At 41.0% G+C, this 20,119-nt stretch overlaps 1 protein-coding gene across 4 annotated transcripts in view; it reads left to right on the top strand.

The window, feature by feature from the left end:
• Positions 1–3,545: 3,545 nt before the first annotated feature.
• Positions 3,546–20,119, top strand: part of LOC133486442 (hyccin 2-like) — a 34,957-nt gene continuing 18,383 nt past the window's right edge. For 2 of the 4 annotated variants that reach the window (XM_061791584.1, XM_061791581.1), the window contains exons 1-4: positions 3,547–3,738; positions 16,640–16,716; positions 19,058–19,134; positions 19,952–20,053. In XM_061791584.1, the coding sequence (XP_061647568.1) occupies positions 19,084–19,134; positions 19,952–20,053 (153 nt within the window). In that variant the 5' untranslated portion in view covers positions 3,547–3,738; positions 16,640–16,716; positions 19,058–19,083. Of the gene's footprint in view, positions 3,739–3,782; positions 4,021–16,639; positions 16,717–19,057; positions 19,135–19,951; positions 20,054–20,119 lie in introns of those variants that run through there. The other 2 variants (XM_061791582.1, XM_061791580.1) reach the window with 2 other exon arrangements.

Below are 20,119 nucleotides of genomic sequence, written 5' to 3'. Positions count from 1 at the left end.
TTGTGACTTTGGACTTAAGCGTCTCCTTCACATGGGCTGCTGTATTATCTGTGTCCGAAGTCTCGCACAAGTAGAAAACGTTGGAGCGTTCATTGCTGCCGAGGGCCTCTGATATTTGATGAATAGCATGAAGCATTTCTGTATCAGAAACTGCCATCGATGCAGGAAGTGAATCGTAGCATTGATTTTGACGATAAACATCCATTTGCACTCCTGGGAACTAACAAATAAAACATCCGTATGGTTGGTTTAATATAGCTTGGAATATAAAAAGAGCAGAGCCCAACTTACTTGTAAAATTCTACCGTCAGCGTGAGTCATGGGCGAGGAATTTCCGGACACGTATTGTGAAACTTTAAAAAAAAAAAGAAGAAGAAGCTAGTGGTGAGATCACGACTCCGTACTCGTCAACATACTTCGCGTGAATTTCCGGAGTGAAATGCGTAGCATGCTGTTAAAAAAAAATAAAAAACTCGATAATGAGGAGGCGGTGCTTCCGTGGAAAAGTACACAACTTGGAACAGGATAAAGTCGTCTAGGCCTCCCTATTTAACCGGATTTAGAAACATTGGACCTAGTTAATATCATTATTTCGCATTTTATGACAGCTATTGGTCCGTTTGACCTCCTTTTTTAAAAAAATATGTACAGTGAGTCATATCGAAACAGATCAGGGAACAAAATGCGGAAGTCCATATTCGACTTTCCGCTTGGTCTTTTTAGTTGTTTTACGGCGGTTGACATCTAGCTTAATGGTGCACTACCGCCACCTTCTGCTCCGGAGACTGTAGTACATAGCGTTATGCCCCTCGTACCTTTTCATATAATTTAGTACCTGGGGTCACCAACCTTTTTGAAACTGGGAGCTACTTCTTTGGGTACTAAATTAATGCAAAGGGCTACTTGGTTGATAAACTTCTTCTTTTGCACAACACTCGTCCTGTCTCAGCTTCCACCACATGGTTCTCTTCTCTGCCTTTGTCTTCCTAATTTTCCTCCCCACCACCAGAGTCATCTTACACACCACCATCCTATGCTGTCTAGCCACACTCTCCCCTACCACTACCTTACAGTTGGTAACCTCCTTCAGATTACATCGTCTGCACAAGATGTAATCCACCTGTGTGCTTCTACCTCCGCTCTTGTATGTCACCCTATGTTCGTGCCTCTTCTGGAAAAAAGTGTTCACTACAGCCATTTGCATCCTTGTTGCAAAGTCTACCACCATCTGTCCCTCCAACTTCCTTTCCTGAATGCCGTACTTACCCATCACTTCTTCATCACCCCTATTACCTTCACCAACATGTCCATTACAATCTGCACCAATTACGACTCGCTCTCTGTCTGGGATGCTCAGAACTACATCATCTAGCTCCTTCCAGAATTTCTCTTTCACCTCTAGGTCACATCCTACCTGTGGGGCATAGCCAGTAATCACATTACACATAACACCCTCAATTTCAAATTTCAGCCTCATCACTCGATCTGATACTCTTTTCACCTCTAAGACATTCTTAGCCAACTCTTCTTTTAAAATAACCCCGACTCCATTTCTCTTCCCATCTACACCATGGTAAAATAATTTAAACCCTACCCCTAAACTTCTAGCCTTACTGCCATTCCACCTGGTCTCCTGGACACACAATATATCAACCTTTCTCCTAATCATCATGTCAACCAACTCCCGAGATTTTCCTGTCATAGTCCCAACATTCAAAGTCCCCACATTCAGTTCTAGGCTCTGTGTTTTCCTCTTCTCTTTCTGCCGAAGAACCCGCTTTCCACCTCTACTTCTTCTTTGACTTCGACCCACAGTAGCTGAATTTCCAACGGCGCCCTGCAGGTTGACGGCGCCGGTGGCGGACGTTGTTAACCCGGGCCACGACCGATCCGGTATGGAATTCTTTGGATGAACGCTCATATTTGTTTGGCAAGGTTTTAAGCCGGATGCCCTTCCTGACGCAACCCTCTGCATTTATCCGGGCTTGGGACCGGCCTACAGTTTGCACTGACTTGTGCCCCCCATAGGGCTGCATTCTTGGTTGATAAACACTTCTGAAATAACAAATTCATCTATGTGAAGACACTGATCATGTGAAATGATTTTTCATTATCAACGATGATTTTTGTGATGGTATTGGGAGTTTGATGTCACTGGTGAGCTATTCTTCCAACAGTGCAACAGCGATGTCGGTGACTCCTGATCCAGACTTTCACTGCGTTCAATCTATGCTGTTCTAAAAATTGTTACGATACTTTTCACTTCGGACGACAAGATAAGATTTAAAGCAAGCTACTCAAACCCGATTGTCTGATGCAGTTTAACTGATGTGTCCCCTCATAGGGCCGTTATAACTGTGAAGCCATAAAAATGTTTAATTGGCTCCTCATTATATTAATTTACATACACCGAACACAAACAAATTGATGGAAAATTATTTTTTTTAAATCAGAAGTCAAGGATCATAGTTTGTTCAAGTTATTGTAAAAAGTGGTTGGGGAACAAAAAATGCTTGCAATATATCAACATTGTTAGTCATTAAATATTTTATAGATGCATATTATACATATAGATGTTAAGTAGAATCATGGGAGTTGACACACATGATTTGCTTTCGCGGGCCACATAAAATGATGTGGGCAGGCCATATCTGGCCCCCAGGCCTTGAGTTTGACACCTGTGGTTTATCAGGCCTAACAGATGGAGGTTGCGTGAAAGGGAATATCAGCAAGTCGGGACCAGGATGAGAAGTTGAACACCGGAGACCCACTTCTCCGCTCCTGTTGTGTCGAAAGCAATTGTCACTGTCCATCAAGTGCTTTTATACGTCACACCGAACCCTGAAGTGGACATCGCCATGCATCTAATTATCTGTTTGCTGTAAGCTGCATTGCTCTGTGAAGGTGCACACAGACACGGCAATGTCCTGCTTTGTTTTTTGTCAAAGGCCCAAGCGGGTATATGCCAGATCTGCAGAAATATTTAATAATTATGTAACTGACAATCACAATGTCAATATGTACTCAGGCTAAGTGATGGCGTGTATTCAGGATTCAGGAATGTAAACAATGGAGCAGCACTTCTCTTGACACTTGGTGCCATGTAGAAGCACTGATAAACATTTAATAACACTGTAAATGGTAAAATATCATTTTTGAACACATAACTGTTTTCATGTGCTTGCACGTTATCTGCTAGTGCAATGATTTCTGTGGCACACTAACGTGACGTAAGAGATCATCAGGTGTGCTGCAGGAAATTATCCAATTTCGCTTAATTTGTCCATAACTTCCATTACATACCAGAATATACTGGTCCGGCCCACTGGAGATCAAGGGTGGCCCCTGAACTAAAAAGAGTTTGACACCCCTGGAGTAAATGTTCAAATTGCTTTCGTGCCTTCTCCAATTTCTGAAATGCATCGCGATGGTGACTCCCTGCCGTCCGATGGTCTTGAACGCCCCCCCCCCCCCCCTCCCCACACCCCGCCCCCTTTGCTGAGCAAGCGGGCGCGACTTCCGCCCATCTCGACCAATCGCGTCGCGTGCTGATTGAAGCATCGTCGCAGTGCACTCGCACACATTTGCACAGACTGGAGGCGCCGCTCTCCGTCACATCGCATCCTGGGATCCGCGCGACGCGAGCTGCTCGATCCGGGTGACCGCCCTCACCAAACACCACCACCGTTTCCTCTGCCTCGGGGGCGGGCGCAGCCACCGCAACCGACGTCACCACAGGTGGGTCTCTTATGAGTCGCTGGATAGAAAGAACATAATAATAGGCGCCGACTTGAAGCGTCACCATGATAGCTGTGCGGAGTTGAAGGGTATCTGAGGCGTTTTTTAAAAAATATTTAATTTTTTTTTAAATTTTAATAACTACGCGGCGCACTAAGTGTTAACGCCGGGTGGAGCGGAGGGACACAACGGACGGTGAGTGGCGGGCGCTCTCCGGCCTGGTCACGACCGAGGACCGGGGGACGTCTGACCGTTCGGGCCAAGCTAAAGAGCCGAGCTAAGGTTAGCTAGCCGTGGCGTTGAGTGCGGTTAGCGACACGGGTCGGAAGTATGGGAGAGACGCGCTTTAATGTTAAAACATGTCGGATAAATAACTGTCATGGTAACACGCGGCGGTGTTCCGCGTACGTAACGCGCAGTTATTTTATTTTTGTGTGTGTGTTTGCCACCGTGGCACGAGTCATTCGTAGGACACTTCATTAGGTACACATGCACTGTCCGTCAGTCAGCTTTTAAAAATATAATACAACCCATTGACGATGAGGCTAATAAAACGATAACGTATGTCCAATTATTGTTTTCTGAGTGCAGCTTTTGTATTAAATCTCGTGCAAGTGTACCTAATGATATGGTTGTTGTGACTGGCATGCTTGAATGATTAGGAAGGAGGCCCACTGACTGAGAAGGAAACAATAAAATTAGCTTTAATAAGTCACAGTAGCAAAAATGCATACAATTATCAGGAAGTTGTAGTCAGTTTACGAAAATAAGCTTGCGGTGTTACCAGAAAGTTGTAATTTTGCAAGTATACATTAGTCATTTTCCCACTAAAAAGTTCAATCATGAGGTAGCACTTGTAATATTATGAGGGTAAAGTTACATGAGAAAAATGTAATTCTACTGAAATAAAATCATAATGATAAAAGGTTGTAATTTTACTAGAAAATGATGAGAAAGCATTTGTAGTACAATGAGATTAAAGTTGTAATGTCCTTTTATGAAAATAAAATCCTAGTTTGATGAGAGTAGTAATTTTACAAGAGTGAAGTCATAATTTTATGAAATAAATGTGGTATAACCAAGAAGAAATAAGTCAACATTACATGAATATAGCTGTGATATTAAGAAATGAGTCACAATTTTACAAGAAGCAGTTGTATTATGAAGGTAAAGTTCTAATGTTAGAAAATGGAATCATAGTACAGAAAAAAAATATATAATAAGTAATATTATGAGAAATGTTTGTATTTTTACAAGGAAAAAGTTAGATTAAAAGATAGCACTTGTAATATTATGAGATCAAAGTTGTAATATGAGAAAAATGTCGTCATTAAAAAAAATCATCATAGTAATGATGTAATAAAAAAGAATAGTTATTATTGAATTGAATTAAAGTGTTATAACCAAGAGGAGATAGGTCATAACATCACATTAGAATAAAGTGTTGATGATACTAAGAGGAAATGAGTCACAATTTTATGAGAAAGCATATTTGAAGGTAAAATGAGAAAATGTCATCGTTTTTAGGGAAATCAAAATTGTAATATAAGAAAAAGTTGTAGTTTCACAAGAATGAAGTGGAAATTTTATGCAAAGTAGTTTTACAAGAAAACGGTCTGACGACACAATGACTACATTATGGGGGGGGGTGACAAAGGGCCTGATATTATGAAGAGGAAATAAGTTGTAATTTTACCTGTAGAAGCTGTATTACAATAAAGCAGTTGTAATATGAGAATCGAGTCTTAAAATGAGGAGAAATGTAGTTATTTTAGAAAAACATACCTGTAATATTAATGAGAGAAACGTTTTGAACTTGCAAGAATAAAGTCGCAGTTTTACGAAAACAAAGTTCTTACAGTACAAAAGAGGAAGTAAGTCCTACATTTACGAGAATAAAGTCATATTACAGGAATTAAGTCGTAATATGAGAAATGTAGACATTTTGCGAAAAACAAAATTGTAATGTTGACGTGAGAAAAGTTAACATTTAACAGATTTTATGAGAATAAAGTTGCAATTTGAGAACGTCTCTTTAAATACTGCGAGGAACATGTTGTAATTTTACAATCAAATACAATTCAAAATGTTTGCAAAAATAAGGTTGTAGTACTGCATAAGGAAAACACGTCGTTTTCTTTTACAAGAATAAGTGGCAATTTTACCAGAAAGTTGTACTATGAGGAAAATATTACATTCTAGAACAAAAATCGTAATAATCGCTAATAATAATCACAAACTTATTTTATAAGAATGAAGTCGTAACAATACAAAAAGAAAGTTGTGATTCAACAAAGCAGAACTAAGTTGAATTCATTGTAATGTTATGCAAAAAAGTCTTATTAAAAAAACTAAAGTCATAGTAATATGAGCACAAATGTGTGCTTGCATTAAGTTGAAGACTGCTGCCTTGTAATATTTACAATTTTTTTTTTTCTTTCCAGTGTGGCCTAATTATCCCTTCATAAGTGGCAGTGCTATGTAGGCTATGAATGAGTTGATTATTCATTCATTTGCTTTGAGCTTTTGGTCTTTTTTTGTTATTTGCTTGCAAACGTTTAGGACATAAATGAGGCATTCTTTTCCAGAGTTGCCTTGGAAATGTATTTGTCAAGACAGCTGGCAAAGATGCAGAGCTGATGCTATGCCATCTGCTGCCTATCCCCGATTATTATCATCTTCCCCTCCTCTTCCTCCTCCTCTATCCCTTTCTCTTGTCTCGGTGGCTGTGTGTTTTGGGACTATCACTAGGACAGCAGGCTATTTTAGAACAGAAACTCCCAATTACCCATTTAATCTGTCTCCCGTTCAGTAACAAATGGCACTTGCGCTCAGCAGGCCTTTAGAAATAAATTGTGAGGCTGTTGAGGTGAGGGTTGAAAAACAAATCTTCACTTCGCAAGTGAACGTACACGCCGCATAAAACAAGATGGCTGCAACTTACTGCTACTTGTGGAGAACGTAGTGAAAAGTAAAAGCCTCGTTTACAAAACACATCCCGCAAAATTGCTGCATCGACGTCGCAACAGAAGACGCGTCATTCATCCGCTTTTGCCAGGGAAGCGGGATATCACTGCAGCTGTTTGCTTTCCCACAATCAGATTACAGTAAACCCCTGTCCACTGCACAGGATAAAAATATTTGAGCACACAAAATAAATTGCAAGCATAAAATGTATGGAATATTCTGTCCTGCCTAAACTCACTCCATCTGTTTTCTCTCGGTCTGGATTTGGAGTCAAGGGATTGGAGATGCTCTCTCTAAATGTTCTCTTCTGTTTTGGTTTGGTCAGAAGGATGCTGCGGCAAAGGTGTTATGCCGTAACTGTCGCCCTTCTTTAAAAACTAAACGTTCTGCATTTGCCTGACTTCGACACAAGCAGTTTTGGATCCGTTACAACTCAGTGATGGTGTAAATGCGAGTGTGAGTGGTTGTCTCTCTTTTTACCCAAAGTCATCTTAGACAGATTCGGGCTCCGGACAGCCCTGAACAGGATAAGCGTTTATGGAAAATGGATGGCCGGGTAGTTGAGACGTAACAACAGTGTACGCTACAACAATGCGAATGTGTAACACGGGTCTGATTTCACCAAAACATTGTGTGTGAAGCCCCAGAATGCGTTGGCTCCCTCCCTCGTATGACAACACGCTCACCCAAAGGATCAAAGCTGTAATTAGCCCGACATGGATTAGCAGCGGGGACGGTTTTCCACTGCGCTCGCCCCCACTGACTCAGAGGATCACACAGGCTTCAAGCCCACTGCCGTTCCCCTTTTTCCCCAGTGGAAACAAGTCAAACGTGTTTCCCCCCCACCCCCCTTTTTTTTTTGCCTCTTCCTGAGAGTATTCAGATAAGAAAACCCAAGACTTAAACACAGATTTTGCCTGTGGAGATTGTCTTTCTTAGCTTGTGTCACAATGTCTGTCTTTTTTTTTTTTTCTTCTCCCTGCCTCTAAGACGTGTTCTTCGTGCGCTTAAAAGCCATACTGGAGTCATTTTAAGCGGGTTGCGTGCACAGGCTTGACAGTCGACTGGATGTGACTCATTGGTTTGCCGTGTATCACGTCCGTCTGTGTGTTGGCTGCCGCTACAGTGTGCACAACAGCAGCCATTCTTTGATTATCTTTCTGTCAGGAGGCTCAGCACTGAACCATAAAGTACTTTAGGTTAAACAGCAAAGTGCGTAATTGATAAATACCTGTAAATACATCGAGTTTCCAGAAAGCCCATATCTGAGGGTAAGAGCAAACATAAGCTACGTTCACACTGCAGGCCAATTCCGATTTTATTTTGTTATTATTATTATTTTATTTCTAAAATTTTATTTATTTTTGACACTATATGACATGTTTCTGAGGTTTTTCTGGTTTTTTTTTTATGACAATGTGAAAAGTACAATTTCAAATCTGACTCAGGCCTCTTTTGTATGTACTTATGTATCCAATGTGACTGCAGTCTGGAGGCTCAGGTCGCGCTCATCCGACCCATACGTCAGCAAAAGGCGAAAACCGTAAAAATTGTTTGACAAAACAGACACGTGACAAGCAATGGCGGACGAAGGAGCAGAAAACAGTCAATGGCAAAAAGAAGATGCTTTAGAATTTCGAAAAGGCCATTTTTTTCTGACACAAAAAAAATCAATTTCCCAGGAACCCATCATCTGATTTTCAAATTTCTTATTTATTTATATGCTGGTCCATCAAAATATGTCTTTACTTGAAACCAGTCTGTAGTGCAAATAAGGTTGAGAACTGCTCTTACAGAAACTGGGTGGATGGACGTTCCCATTGGAAAAAAGGGTGTATGTGTGTGTGGGGGGGTTAAAAGTCCAACAAAAGTTTTGTGAACTGTACAGAGAATGTTTTTGTGTGGAAAAACAAGTTAACCATTGCAATTAATAAAATGTATCAATAAGTGCGCAGTCTTAACTTGAATGTTTCTGTTGACATCAGAGTATTACCGCTTTAGCTGCATTCCACATAACTTCCACTAAGTATACTGTATAATCTCCTTTTCTCACATTTTCTTTCTCGTAACCACCCATGTTGAAGCTCCTCTTTCTATCCGAATAATTGTCGCCATAAACTCAATGAAAAAGCCAAACACACCCAAAGCAACATATTTGATGTAATTCGTCCTACGTAGCGCTCGCAGAAACCTGTTTTAATTTGACGGCGTGGTCCGTGTTAGGTGACTGGGAATCATCCTCTCCACTCCACGCCGCGTGTCTCTCTTTGCTGGTCACGACTCTCTTTTCAGTCCAAATTTGAACCGTCGCCAAAGCCTGGGTGATCCATGGAGCCTTTGAATTAGTGCCAGCTATTTGATGTCGAGATGGGCGTGAAAATACGTGGAAGGAAAGCGTAGGAGAGAATGGAGTGGGGGGCGCCTGCTAACAGAAATGCTCTGCAACGCGACTTGGAGCATTAAAAGGATAACAACATTGGGAGTGCTCTCACTAATGCTTATTAGTTTGGCTACAGTTAGTTGGCTTGGGCATTTTGTCATTGTTAGGCTAGTATTTACACCAGCCGCAGTGCACTTTATGGAGCCAAAATGGAAATCACATCATCATTGTTTTAATGTAGAAGCCGGGCTCTCAGGAGCGGCTCAGTTATCAATGCACACACTCCTTTTATGCTCTCTTCTCTCTCTCAGCTATTTCTTCTGTCGTGTAAAGCCGGTGTGTGGTCTGCCTTGTGGTCGGGGGCATGCTCAAGGTCAGCCTTCGCTGAGGCTTGCTTAACAGCCTTTGTAGCAGCGCAGCTCATCTGCTCTGCCTTTCAGTCAGTGCTCAACTGCCCTGTCCTCAAAGTGTTGATTATTTATGATGATCTAATCCAATGCTAACCGATGGCTAAGCGCTGGGCTCAGACATGCTATGATTTATTTAGTGAGGGAAATGGAGAGTCAATTGTGTTTTTACAATATTCATTACTGGTGATAGTACAGTTCACCACAGGTCGCCGTGATATGGTTTAGAACGGTACTTCTGGATGTGACTCACCAGGCTTTGTACATGAACCTTCATCTCACATCCATTTTCTATAGTGCTTGTTCTCATTAGGGTCACGGGTAACTGGTGCTGACGAGAGGTGGGGTACACCCTCTACTGATCGCCAGCCAATCACAGGGCGCATATAGACAACCATTCATACTCACATTCACCCCTATGGACAATTTAGTCTCCAGTGAGTGAGCCCAACATGTACGTTTCTGGAATGTGGGTGGAAGCCGGAGTAATCAGTGGAAAGTCGCGAAAGCACGGAGAGAACATGCAAACTCCACACACGAAGGCCCGAGCTGGGATTGAAACTCAGAACCTTTCGACTGTGAAGCAGATGTGCTAACCACTTGATCAACTTGATTCTTACATTTGTCCATATAAAGCGTAAAATGTTACCTGCAGCATTATTTAGGTTGCGATACCTGAAAAAATAAGACGTTTTTTTTTTTTTTTTTGTCTTTAATCTCTAGTTTGCGTCGTGTCTGCATTAGATTAGGTTTCCTTGATCAATCAGTTAGCAAAATTATCACTTGTTAGATAAAATCTGTTCCTGCCCCCATTGGTTAATGCTGGTCTGTTCCCTCGTCTCTATATGGGTTCTTTTGTGGCAATAGAAACCGATCTCTAGGACCCGCACTCAGTAGAGCCCAGACCTCCACTAAGGCCAAAGAATCCTGTCCGTCAGACTTGTTCGATTGAAAAATCATGACTTTTCAAGGCCACAGGGTTTCACTCCAGCATGTAACTGGCCCATTTTGCCCCAATGCAATTGGACTCTGACCGCAAACAGTGAAAATACATTGTTTCTGCAGAAAGGATGGGCATTTGACTTAATCTGCATCAACAGTGGGAAAATTAACACCGTTAATTAATTACAAATATTTTTAATGTGATGGAAAAGTCTCCTTGAATGTTCTGCTCTCCTGTTTCCGTGCCAGTACTTTGCAGAATAATGCTACTTGGAGGAGTTGTGCCATAACATGGATATGGCTCAATTTCCCTCAGCTGAGGTCATGTTCTTCTTCTTTTAACAGCAAATTAGTTGAGACTGAGTCAACAGTGCCTCTGCTGGTTTAAGTCGGGTAGTGCACTCCATTTTGCTTCGGTACATTTCTGACACCAGAAATCAACATTAGCATGATGGAAAGAATTCTGAACAGCTATTTAATTAATGAATTATCTTTCCTATCACTTTTCAAGACCTTCATTCAGATCCTCATAAAAGATTTAACAAGTACTTGCTGGGCACATATTCCTGCTCACCACAGAGTTTCATGATAATGCAAATTTTGCCCAATAAATCGAACGAACGACAATTAAAGCAATGCCTCTCCACCCACTCTTTTGCCGAGATGATTTTCCACAGTATGCGTGAAGTGTTTGCGTTCCTGTCCTCTGTGCGAGTGTCAGGATGTGGCAGTATGTTGCTGGTGTTCACCTGCGCTCTCTCTGCATGTTTTGTTGTGGCTCGCCCTGTCTAATTGGTGGAACTTCGTGTGCGCTTTGTATGTGTGTGAGAGACTGTGTTGCAACATGGGCACATCCCAACACGTCTGGCCCCGCAGCTGCAGCAGAGCTAATTTTAGCCCTGGATGTGCGTACGCCTCAGTTCCCCTCGCCTGGCCTATGAGCAACGAGGGAAGGATGAAGGATGATAGTGATAGTGTAGACGATTCTTCCCTCCATCTCTATCACACGTCAGCATAGCTGTCTGTTTTTTTTTTTTAACCCATTCACTCGGTCTTGCTGAACAAGCTCAGGATGTATTTAGCCTACTCAAATATGTCAGTTTTTGTCATCATTGATTTGCCCAGAAACATATTGATTGTGCTGTACTGTCTGACGATGATGACCTTTGCTCACCCGAAATTCAATGGCATGCGGTTTAGACTCTCTACCTGTCTTTCTATGAAAGCGCACTGGTGTCTCGCAACATAAAGCCGAACCACTGTACACTGCAGAATTTGCTATTAATAAAAGCTCTTTCTATTCCGAAAGAGCCCGTTCTGTCGCCAAGTGGCTGGTTCTCTTAATGATTAAGATAGGCCGAGGGGGAGGGGATTACAGCCGTCACTTTCACCGTGGTCGCATCTCAGGAGTTAATCTTCCTAGCTCGGGAAAGTGTTTGGATGAACTGTTTCTGTGTGTGTGTGTGTTCCTCGAAGACCACCTGCAAATAAGCATACGCCAGGAAGGATTAGAGATTCCTGGTTTCCTCTGAGTTGCAGAAATGCTTCATGCTGAAATGCATGCATGTCGTTCTGTGCTTGCTTTGATGTGATGTCCCTCCCTGCAGAGGAGGAGGAAGGCAAGTACCATGTTATTTAGTTGCATATTTACTTGAAGGCAAAAAGGGCACCCTGAAGTCAGTGGCGCAAACAGGGACAGAACTTGCTCAAGCTCAATAATTCATGGTTGAGTGAGCTAAAATGACCTTGGGAAAAAAACAGCAATGTTGGGAATGCTGAAACCTGGCAATGTTCTTTTGGGCCAATGAAGTTGGGACGTTGTGTTAAACATAAATAAAAACAGAATACAATGATTTGCGAATCACGTTCAACCTATATTTAATTGAATACACTACAAAGACAAGATATTTAATGTTCAAACTGATGAACTTTCTTTTTTTTAGCAAATACTCATTAACTTAGAATTTGATGGCTGCAACATGTTCCAAAAAAGCTGGGAGAGGGTCATGTTTACCACTGTGTTACATCACCTTTTCTTTTAACAACATTCAATAAACGTTTGGGAACTGAAGACACTAATTGTTGAAGCTTTGTAGGTGGAATTCTTTCCCATTCTTGCTTGATGTACAGCTTCAGCTAAAATCATATAAATGTCACCTCATTATGTTTTAAATATATAATTTCATCCGCATTTCATAGTTATCTAGGTTTAACAACAAATTGAATTTGAAATCAAGTCATGGAAAATAGTGACAAATGCAAACAATTGTAGAAGTAGAATTGTATTATGTTAAGGGAGTTGGTGGAAGAAAGCAATCTTGTAATATCCATAAAAAGTCAATAAAAATGCCAATTTTAGAACAGACTTTATGCCCAAATGATAAGAACAAATCCATTTAGTAAGAAAGATGACCTAGACACACTTGATTTCTTTAGTGGGCCACAAGAAAACGATCTGGCGGGCCAGATCTGGCCCCCGGGCCGTGAGTTTGTCCTGCCGCCCACCCCTGCCCCCTTTTTTCTTTTTTTTTTTTTCCTTTTACCTGGTCAGGCAGGGTTCCACGGGCTGTAAACCACTGCTGTTTGTGCAATGGTTGAGCATCTATCAGGGGTGTCAAACTCATTTTTGTCTCTGGCCGCATTGTAGTTATGATTTCCCTCAGAGGGCCATTAGAACCGTGAAATCGTATATATGTTTAATCACCAAATCATATTATTACCATTACACAGCAAATTGACGGATAACTAGTTTTGAAATCAGAAGACAAGGATAACAGTTGGTTCAAGTATTGTTTAAGTTACTGTAGAAGAAGGGTTTGGTAACAGAAAAATGCAATAGCTCAACATTATTGTTTATTATTATGACAAATTTGAATTTGAGTACAGATTTTAGCAAAAATCATGGAAGTTGACGAGCATAATTAGCTTTCGCGGGGTCACATAAAAGGATGTGGCGGGCCACATCTGGCCCCCGGGCCTTGACTTTGATACAAATGATCAAGATGGACAGAAGAGGAAAAAAGGGATACACCTTCCGGTACCCTAGATCGGCCACAGCTGTATTCTAATCCACAGTCTCCACTTTGCTGCAGCACTCCATTTTCTTGCTGCCCTCAGTCTCCATTGAATGAAATTGGTCTCCTTACCTTGGCCAAGAAGAACATGATGGATATGGTTCACTTGAAACATATAGATAAATCTTGAATAGGCACTGAAAGGACTGAACAGAATTGGACACCTAGGCTGCATTTACTCTGCAGGTCTAAGTGTTTTAGTGATGCATTTATTGTGTTTTTACAGTGCTGAGATTAGACTGTGATTATAGTGGAGTCCTAATTGCATAAATATTCAAGACAGTTGTTTAGAAGGAAAGCCTTGCCAGAAGCAGACTACAAATCAACAAAGGAATCATGAATTTTGACTTTGAAGTCCACTAGTTGGTTTGGTTCCAATCATCTGCACTGTTTAGCAGTCTTTTTTTTTTATGCTATTGTAATTTAGAGTTTGAAGTGCCGTAAACAGGATGGCCGTGCTTTGCTGGTCCTTTGCAAACACGGCTGTAGACAATGAGCCAATCCTGTATATGCGAGGACTGGTCCATTTGGGGAAGTTTACGTATTGTCATTTGCCGGACCCCGTGACATGCGTGACATATTGTTTAGCTAATTTAACAGTGACAGCAAGTTGGCAAGCTAAATGCTGTGTTGGGATAATAGCTTCCCAGGGTGGGAGAAATATACAAGATTACATTAGACACCACAGAAAACCAAACGTTCTCGCCACTGTGAGCAGTTTTCGAATTATGTGTTCTCACAGACGATTTGGATGCGCTCGAGTCGCTCCATTATGAACTACAACCCCAATTCCAGTTGGGACGTTGTGTTAAACATAAATAAAAACAGAATACAATGATTTGCAAATCATGTTCGACCTATAATCAATTGAACACACTACAACATTGCCCTTAAACTGTTCGACTATTTTCTCACGCACTTGTTCACAAAGAGGTGAACCTCGCCCCATCTTTGCTTGTGAATGACTGAGGAATTCAGGGAAGCTCCTTTTATACCCAATCATGGCACCCACCTGTTCCCAATTAGCCTGTTCACCAGTGGGATGTTCCAAACAGGTGTTTGATGAGCATTCCTCAACTTTCTTTCTTTCTTTTTTGCCACCTGTCCCAGCTTTTTTGGAACGTGTTGCAGCCATAAAATTCTAAGTTAATGATTATTTGCTGAAAACAATAGTCTGTCACTTTGCACATTAAATATATTGTCTTTGTAGTGTATTCAATTAAATATAGGTTGAACATGAGTTGCAAATCGTTGTATTCTGTTTTTATTGATGTTTAACACGTCCTAACTTCATTGGAATCGGGGTTGTAAAACAGTTTAATTGCACTTAAGTGAACCGATCGACAATTTGAGGCACCTCAAAATGACCTCTGCCTCATCTTGTGCGTTTCAATTAATGACTCTCCTTCATTTCCCCCACATTTGACTTAATGTCCTTAGACATCCCATGCTGTCGCCATTCTTTTTTGTTTTTGTTTCGTTAGACAGCCATGGTCCTAGAGAAAAGCTGATAGAATATGCCAAATCCATGCATACATTTCAAATGTGGAGAAAATATATATATATTTTTTATTCACTCTGCCAACATGATGTGGAACTATTTTGATGTTAAGCCTTATTACTGACTGCGTTAGCATGTTCACATCAAAGCCAAAAGCGTGGTTGGGGCTGACAGGAATATCAAGCGTTCGCCAGATAGGATGCGCGTCACTCTAGAAAGATGCCGCAGCTTCTCTACACTTTCCTTGAGCCTATCCTTTGAGGTGCGAAGTCTTTCAGCTGAACACAAGGCTGCGTACAAAATGCTTAATCAACTGGAGTGCTCAGAAATGTGTGCCTCTCAGGGATAAGCGGCGTACTTTCACTGCTTTCGATTCCCGAGTCCTTATTTGTTAAATATCAGTAAGCGGCTTCTCCCTTGTCATTCCTCAAAATAAGGGCAAATTATTCATTTAATGTTCTTGCCTTTAATATTAGCATCCAAACACCATAGCACTATTTTTTTTTTTATGCTAATCTTGTCTAACCATGAGTTATAGAGGTTTTCAAGGAGTCATATTAACCATCTGTTTGCTTTAGTCTCTGTGTGCATTTTCTCACCTTCAGGCGCAAAATGTGTAATAGTAGTAGTTGTCATAGTAAAAAAGTCAATAAGTGCTTTGCTGCCTCACTGCAATCGCTTCAACTTCAGGCTATTTCATTGTCATGGCGTCTTAGTTTAGTTCAGCTTTTTTTCTAAAGCTGAACTTGTTTTGACTCAGTTACACATTGTAGTAAATAGGGGGTGAACATTTTTTTGTAGTCGATGCTAAGGTGATGATAGTCGCGGTGATGAATCGATATGTCTTTTATATTTTTTCACTTGTCAACTAGCTATCCGGCCATAAGTCTGCAAGATGAGTCCCCGGTAGCCCGAACGAATCATACAGATGGAAAGAGCAGAAGCTCACTTCCGGTGTGCCTTAATGTCGTTATGTTGTGGCGTTTGCATTTCCGTTGTTGTGTTGTGACATTTGCATCTGTTGTGGTGTTTGCAATTGTTGTGACCTGCCACCGGGAAAATGCTCCCCACTACAATGGTGGATGCGGGAAGTAACACAGATTAGAGGGTGCTAATGTTTGCAACCTGCGCTATATCACTGGTTGATTATTGTCATTTTATTTTTGGCTGTTAGTTACACAGTTGGCAGTATTGTGCAAAATCTATGAAACAATTTCCCCCCCAAAAACGAATTCTTCCATACAATTGTGTCACACATTCCAGTAAAGGTACAGAGGATTTTGTCTTCTTGTTGTGCCATTAAAGTGCAGTGCAGTGACCCACCAGACCCAATTGATAGAGCTGTGGTGAGAAAACTTGCTACGTTATAGTTGGTACGCACTTTGTGAAGTGTATTATTGCCACCTACAGGATTGGAATAGGACAGTATCACCCTGCTCGACGTGCCCGTTGTGAAAAGTCAGAAACAAATTAGTTTAGGCTGTATTCATATTGGTCACAGTTTCAGTTTAATGGTCATGAGGCGAGGTAACCTGTTGATGACCTTTTCCTCTACTGTCCCTGCCAGCTGCATGTATCCAGTTTAATAAACACAGGAACATTTCTGTTAATTGTTGATTAATTGTTTTAGGTGACCCTCAACGATGTGTGACACGGTTGAACACCATTCGCCTCTCCCTCTGGAGATCTGAGTTGTCGCTCACTGAGGTAAGAAAACGACGTTTGTAAACAGTCACTCAGATGAATTTGTGTGAAAGTCTTAAGGGAGGTACACAGATACAGATTTTTTTACATCCTGAACAATTTCGAGTTTGTCGATCGCCCAAACTCACTGTAGATTGCACACATAAAGATTTGCGATCAAGTATATTAATATGGTTTAACATTTATGGTTGAGCTCGGGGAGGAAAAGTCCCTCTTAACACGCCCCACAACAGGATAATAACTCAGGATTATCTTTTACAGACTGGCGATAATCGGGCACTGCCTCTGTCCGTCCTGCCTACATTATTGTCGTTTCTCTGCATTGTGTCTAATATTTAGACATTACACCGATTTTTATCGGCCTTATCGGTATCGGCCGATAATTAGCATTTTATGCTGATCGGCTTTGTCATAATTCATCGATGGCTCCGCAAAAGACATTTACTTCGCTTCGCATCGTGCACAGTATATTTGAATCCAAAAGCTAGTTTATTTTTATCCTTGTCGTGTGTCTTTTGGCGTAGTCCTGTAAATATCTGACAGCCAATAAAGTTATTTAAAAAAATAATAAAATGTCGGCGGTGTGGAACAGACACCACGTCTGAGACAGACAACACATAATGCCCGGATCAGACTACAAGACAAATTTGCTCTTTCAAGATTGCACTTTGTCAGACTACTGCAATAAAATCTTGTATACCACCGCATCGCGTTTTTTACGATCATTAGGCTTTATCTTGTCAACGCAAATTATTATTATTAATCAGATGCGACCGGATACACTCGTTACCGCGGCGACGACAACAAGTGTGGATCGCGCCGACTATATTATGAGGACAAAATGGGGAAAAACGTGTGTTGGTGGTCACTGATGCTCAGGACAGGAGAGGATGTTCGTTTAAGGCTTGCTTGAGGTATGTTCACGTACTTTTAATACGGCTCGCAAGCAGGCAACAAAAACGTTACGTAGCCTAGCAAGCGAGTGGTAGCACGAACGGTTGGACGTAAACATGCCGCCGTTTTGTCGAATCATGCTCTAAAATTTCAGTGTGGGTGAAGTCATTTAATTAAAAATAAAGTAATTTAATTACAGTAAGTTTTCGGTCATTATTTCTGTCATGTAATGTTGGTTTGATCTGACCGACTAGAATACACGATCTGACTAAAGCAATGATTTCCAACCTTTATGGAGCCAAGGAACATATTTTACAATTGAAAAATCTCACGGTACACCAACAAACAAAAATGTCACAAAAAGTGGATACATTAATTACTGTATTTACTTCCTGCCATCTCATAGAAGACCATTCATTTGTTCTGTCTGTCACGATGCCGCACTGGCATCAATAGAGGAAAAAAAAAAGATTTATTGTAAATATCATTTTTTGAGCAATTAAGTACACAAGTATATACAGTAAATGAACAGGTCATTTAAATAGACACATTCCTCCATCTTGTGATCAGATCGGTTATCGGTTTTTTAAACTCGCTGATTGGTGATCAAAAATCCTGATCGTGTAAAGCCTACTAATATTCCTTCAATTTCGTTTTAAACTCCACTGTAACATGATGTATATTTTAATAATATTAGTATTCAACACTCTACTATACAAATAATATCACATTACATTGTATACTAATGAAGGCCATCCTAATAGACGCTGCCGGATGCAAGATGAGCAAAACGGAGTACATCTTGTTTTACTTGCTGTAGTATGATTGTGTAATATATATCAGGAGTTAAAACTTGTGCATGCGTTGATTTGCATGTGATGTCACGAGAATGCCAAGCCTAAGGCTGGCCACCTAGGGTTTATCATTGGGGGCGGCCCATATGGATGATCGTGGTGATGGTTGTTATCCACTGATGCATGTTGACAGGTAAGGTCAGCGTCGTAGCTCGTTATGTAACAGTGTGGTCAACGCCATGCAGTGAGTCACTATCTACTCTTCTATTTTATTATGCGGTGTCATAAGAAATTAAATATGAAGGGACAAGGAAGTTTCGTAAAATGCACATGAAAAAGTTGTTCTACATACAGCCACCAATATTTTTTATTTGTAGTGAACACGAAACAAACTGTCTGTCTGTCTTGTGCTATTTGTCCAGTTGCATTTTGTGTGTGTGCTGTTTTGACAATGTAAAACTTACAGAGGAACCTCTGGTCAAACAGTATAGTTTCATACAGGGTCAAACAGCTTCCATCATAAAACATTTATTAGCTGTACAGGCAATTATTTAAGTAACCTTTTTCTTTAAGGACATCCAAGTGTATAAATGCAGATGAGTTAACGATTGCGACTTTAAAAATGTCAAGTGGGTGTTTTGCTCTCTTTTCACCAGGCAGCTGAGGGGCGTCTCTGAGGAAGATGCTGGGTTCAGAGCGCGGTGTTGTCGAAGAATGGCTCTCAGAATTCAAGGTAGCGCCCCTTCTTTTGCTGATTCAGTTGTGGCTCATATTAATTGATATGGTACCTTAGAGGTTATCTTTGGATTTATTTTTGGACAGTACCTGTACTACTGAAAACCAATGTCGCGGGCGTGCACACACACACGCAGAGTATGTAACTTCAGCAAATTATGTCAGTTTCAACGTTTCTCAAATGAATACATCCACGTGCATTTTAAAAATAAGTATGCTGAAGAAAGGGTTAAGAAACAAAGCGATCGTGCCATCGTGGCCACAATTATAACAGCAAGACGAGTCGAAGGAATGCTCAATAGAAGGTATGACTCATTGTGTGAGTGGTGAAAAGCAGTGCACTCGGTTCTGATTTTACAAAAGGCTTCACTGACTTTCAATGTCTCTTCTAATTTGATGTCAAGAACTCCTTTTTTTTTTTTTTTTTTTTTTTTGCCCAATTATGGTACCCTGTCACTAATTTCTTAACGTTTCCCGAGATCCTTTTGACATTGCCGTCAATGAGAGGCAGTTTTTCACTGCGGCTATTCGACCGTGTGTCACGAGGGTAAAAAGTACATGGTGTATTTCACTGATTTGATTTCAGGGACCGAAACAACTTGTTGGTTAATCCGCAGGATTGTTAGCTTACTAGAGAGATACTCTCATTCAAAAACAAGCAACGTCAGTGTACCCAAATGCTGCTTTAAATTTATGTAAATGATTAAATGTTGCTGTCTTTTCGTGTCCTAGCGCCAGCTGTTTTAAGAAATGTCCCAAGTATGTGTCATCATTCAGCCAAACTTGACATTTTTTTTTTCTCTACTTTTACCCAGTCCTTACCAGAAACCCACCTCTCAAGCTATGCCGGCAGCCTTCATTTGAAGAAGCCCTTGGTACCAGCGCTCTACAGGGTCATCCAGGATCCCGACAATGAGGTGACATCCAATAGACAGCACACACAAGCCGGGCAGAAAGTAAAGTACAGTGTGTCGTATATTTAA

Source organism: Phyllopteryx taeniolatus, chromosome 12 (assembly GCF_024500385.1).
Source record: "Phyllopteryx taeniolatus isolate TA_2022b chromosome 12, UOR_Ptae_1.2, whole genome shotgun sequence".
Lineage (NCBI taxonomy): Eukaryota > Metazoa > Chordata > Actinopteri > Syngnathiformes > Syngnathidae > Phyllopteryx > Phyllopteryx taeniolatus.
This window is presented reverse-complemented; position numbering and strand designations above follow the sequence as displayed.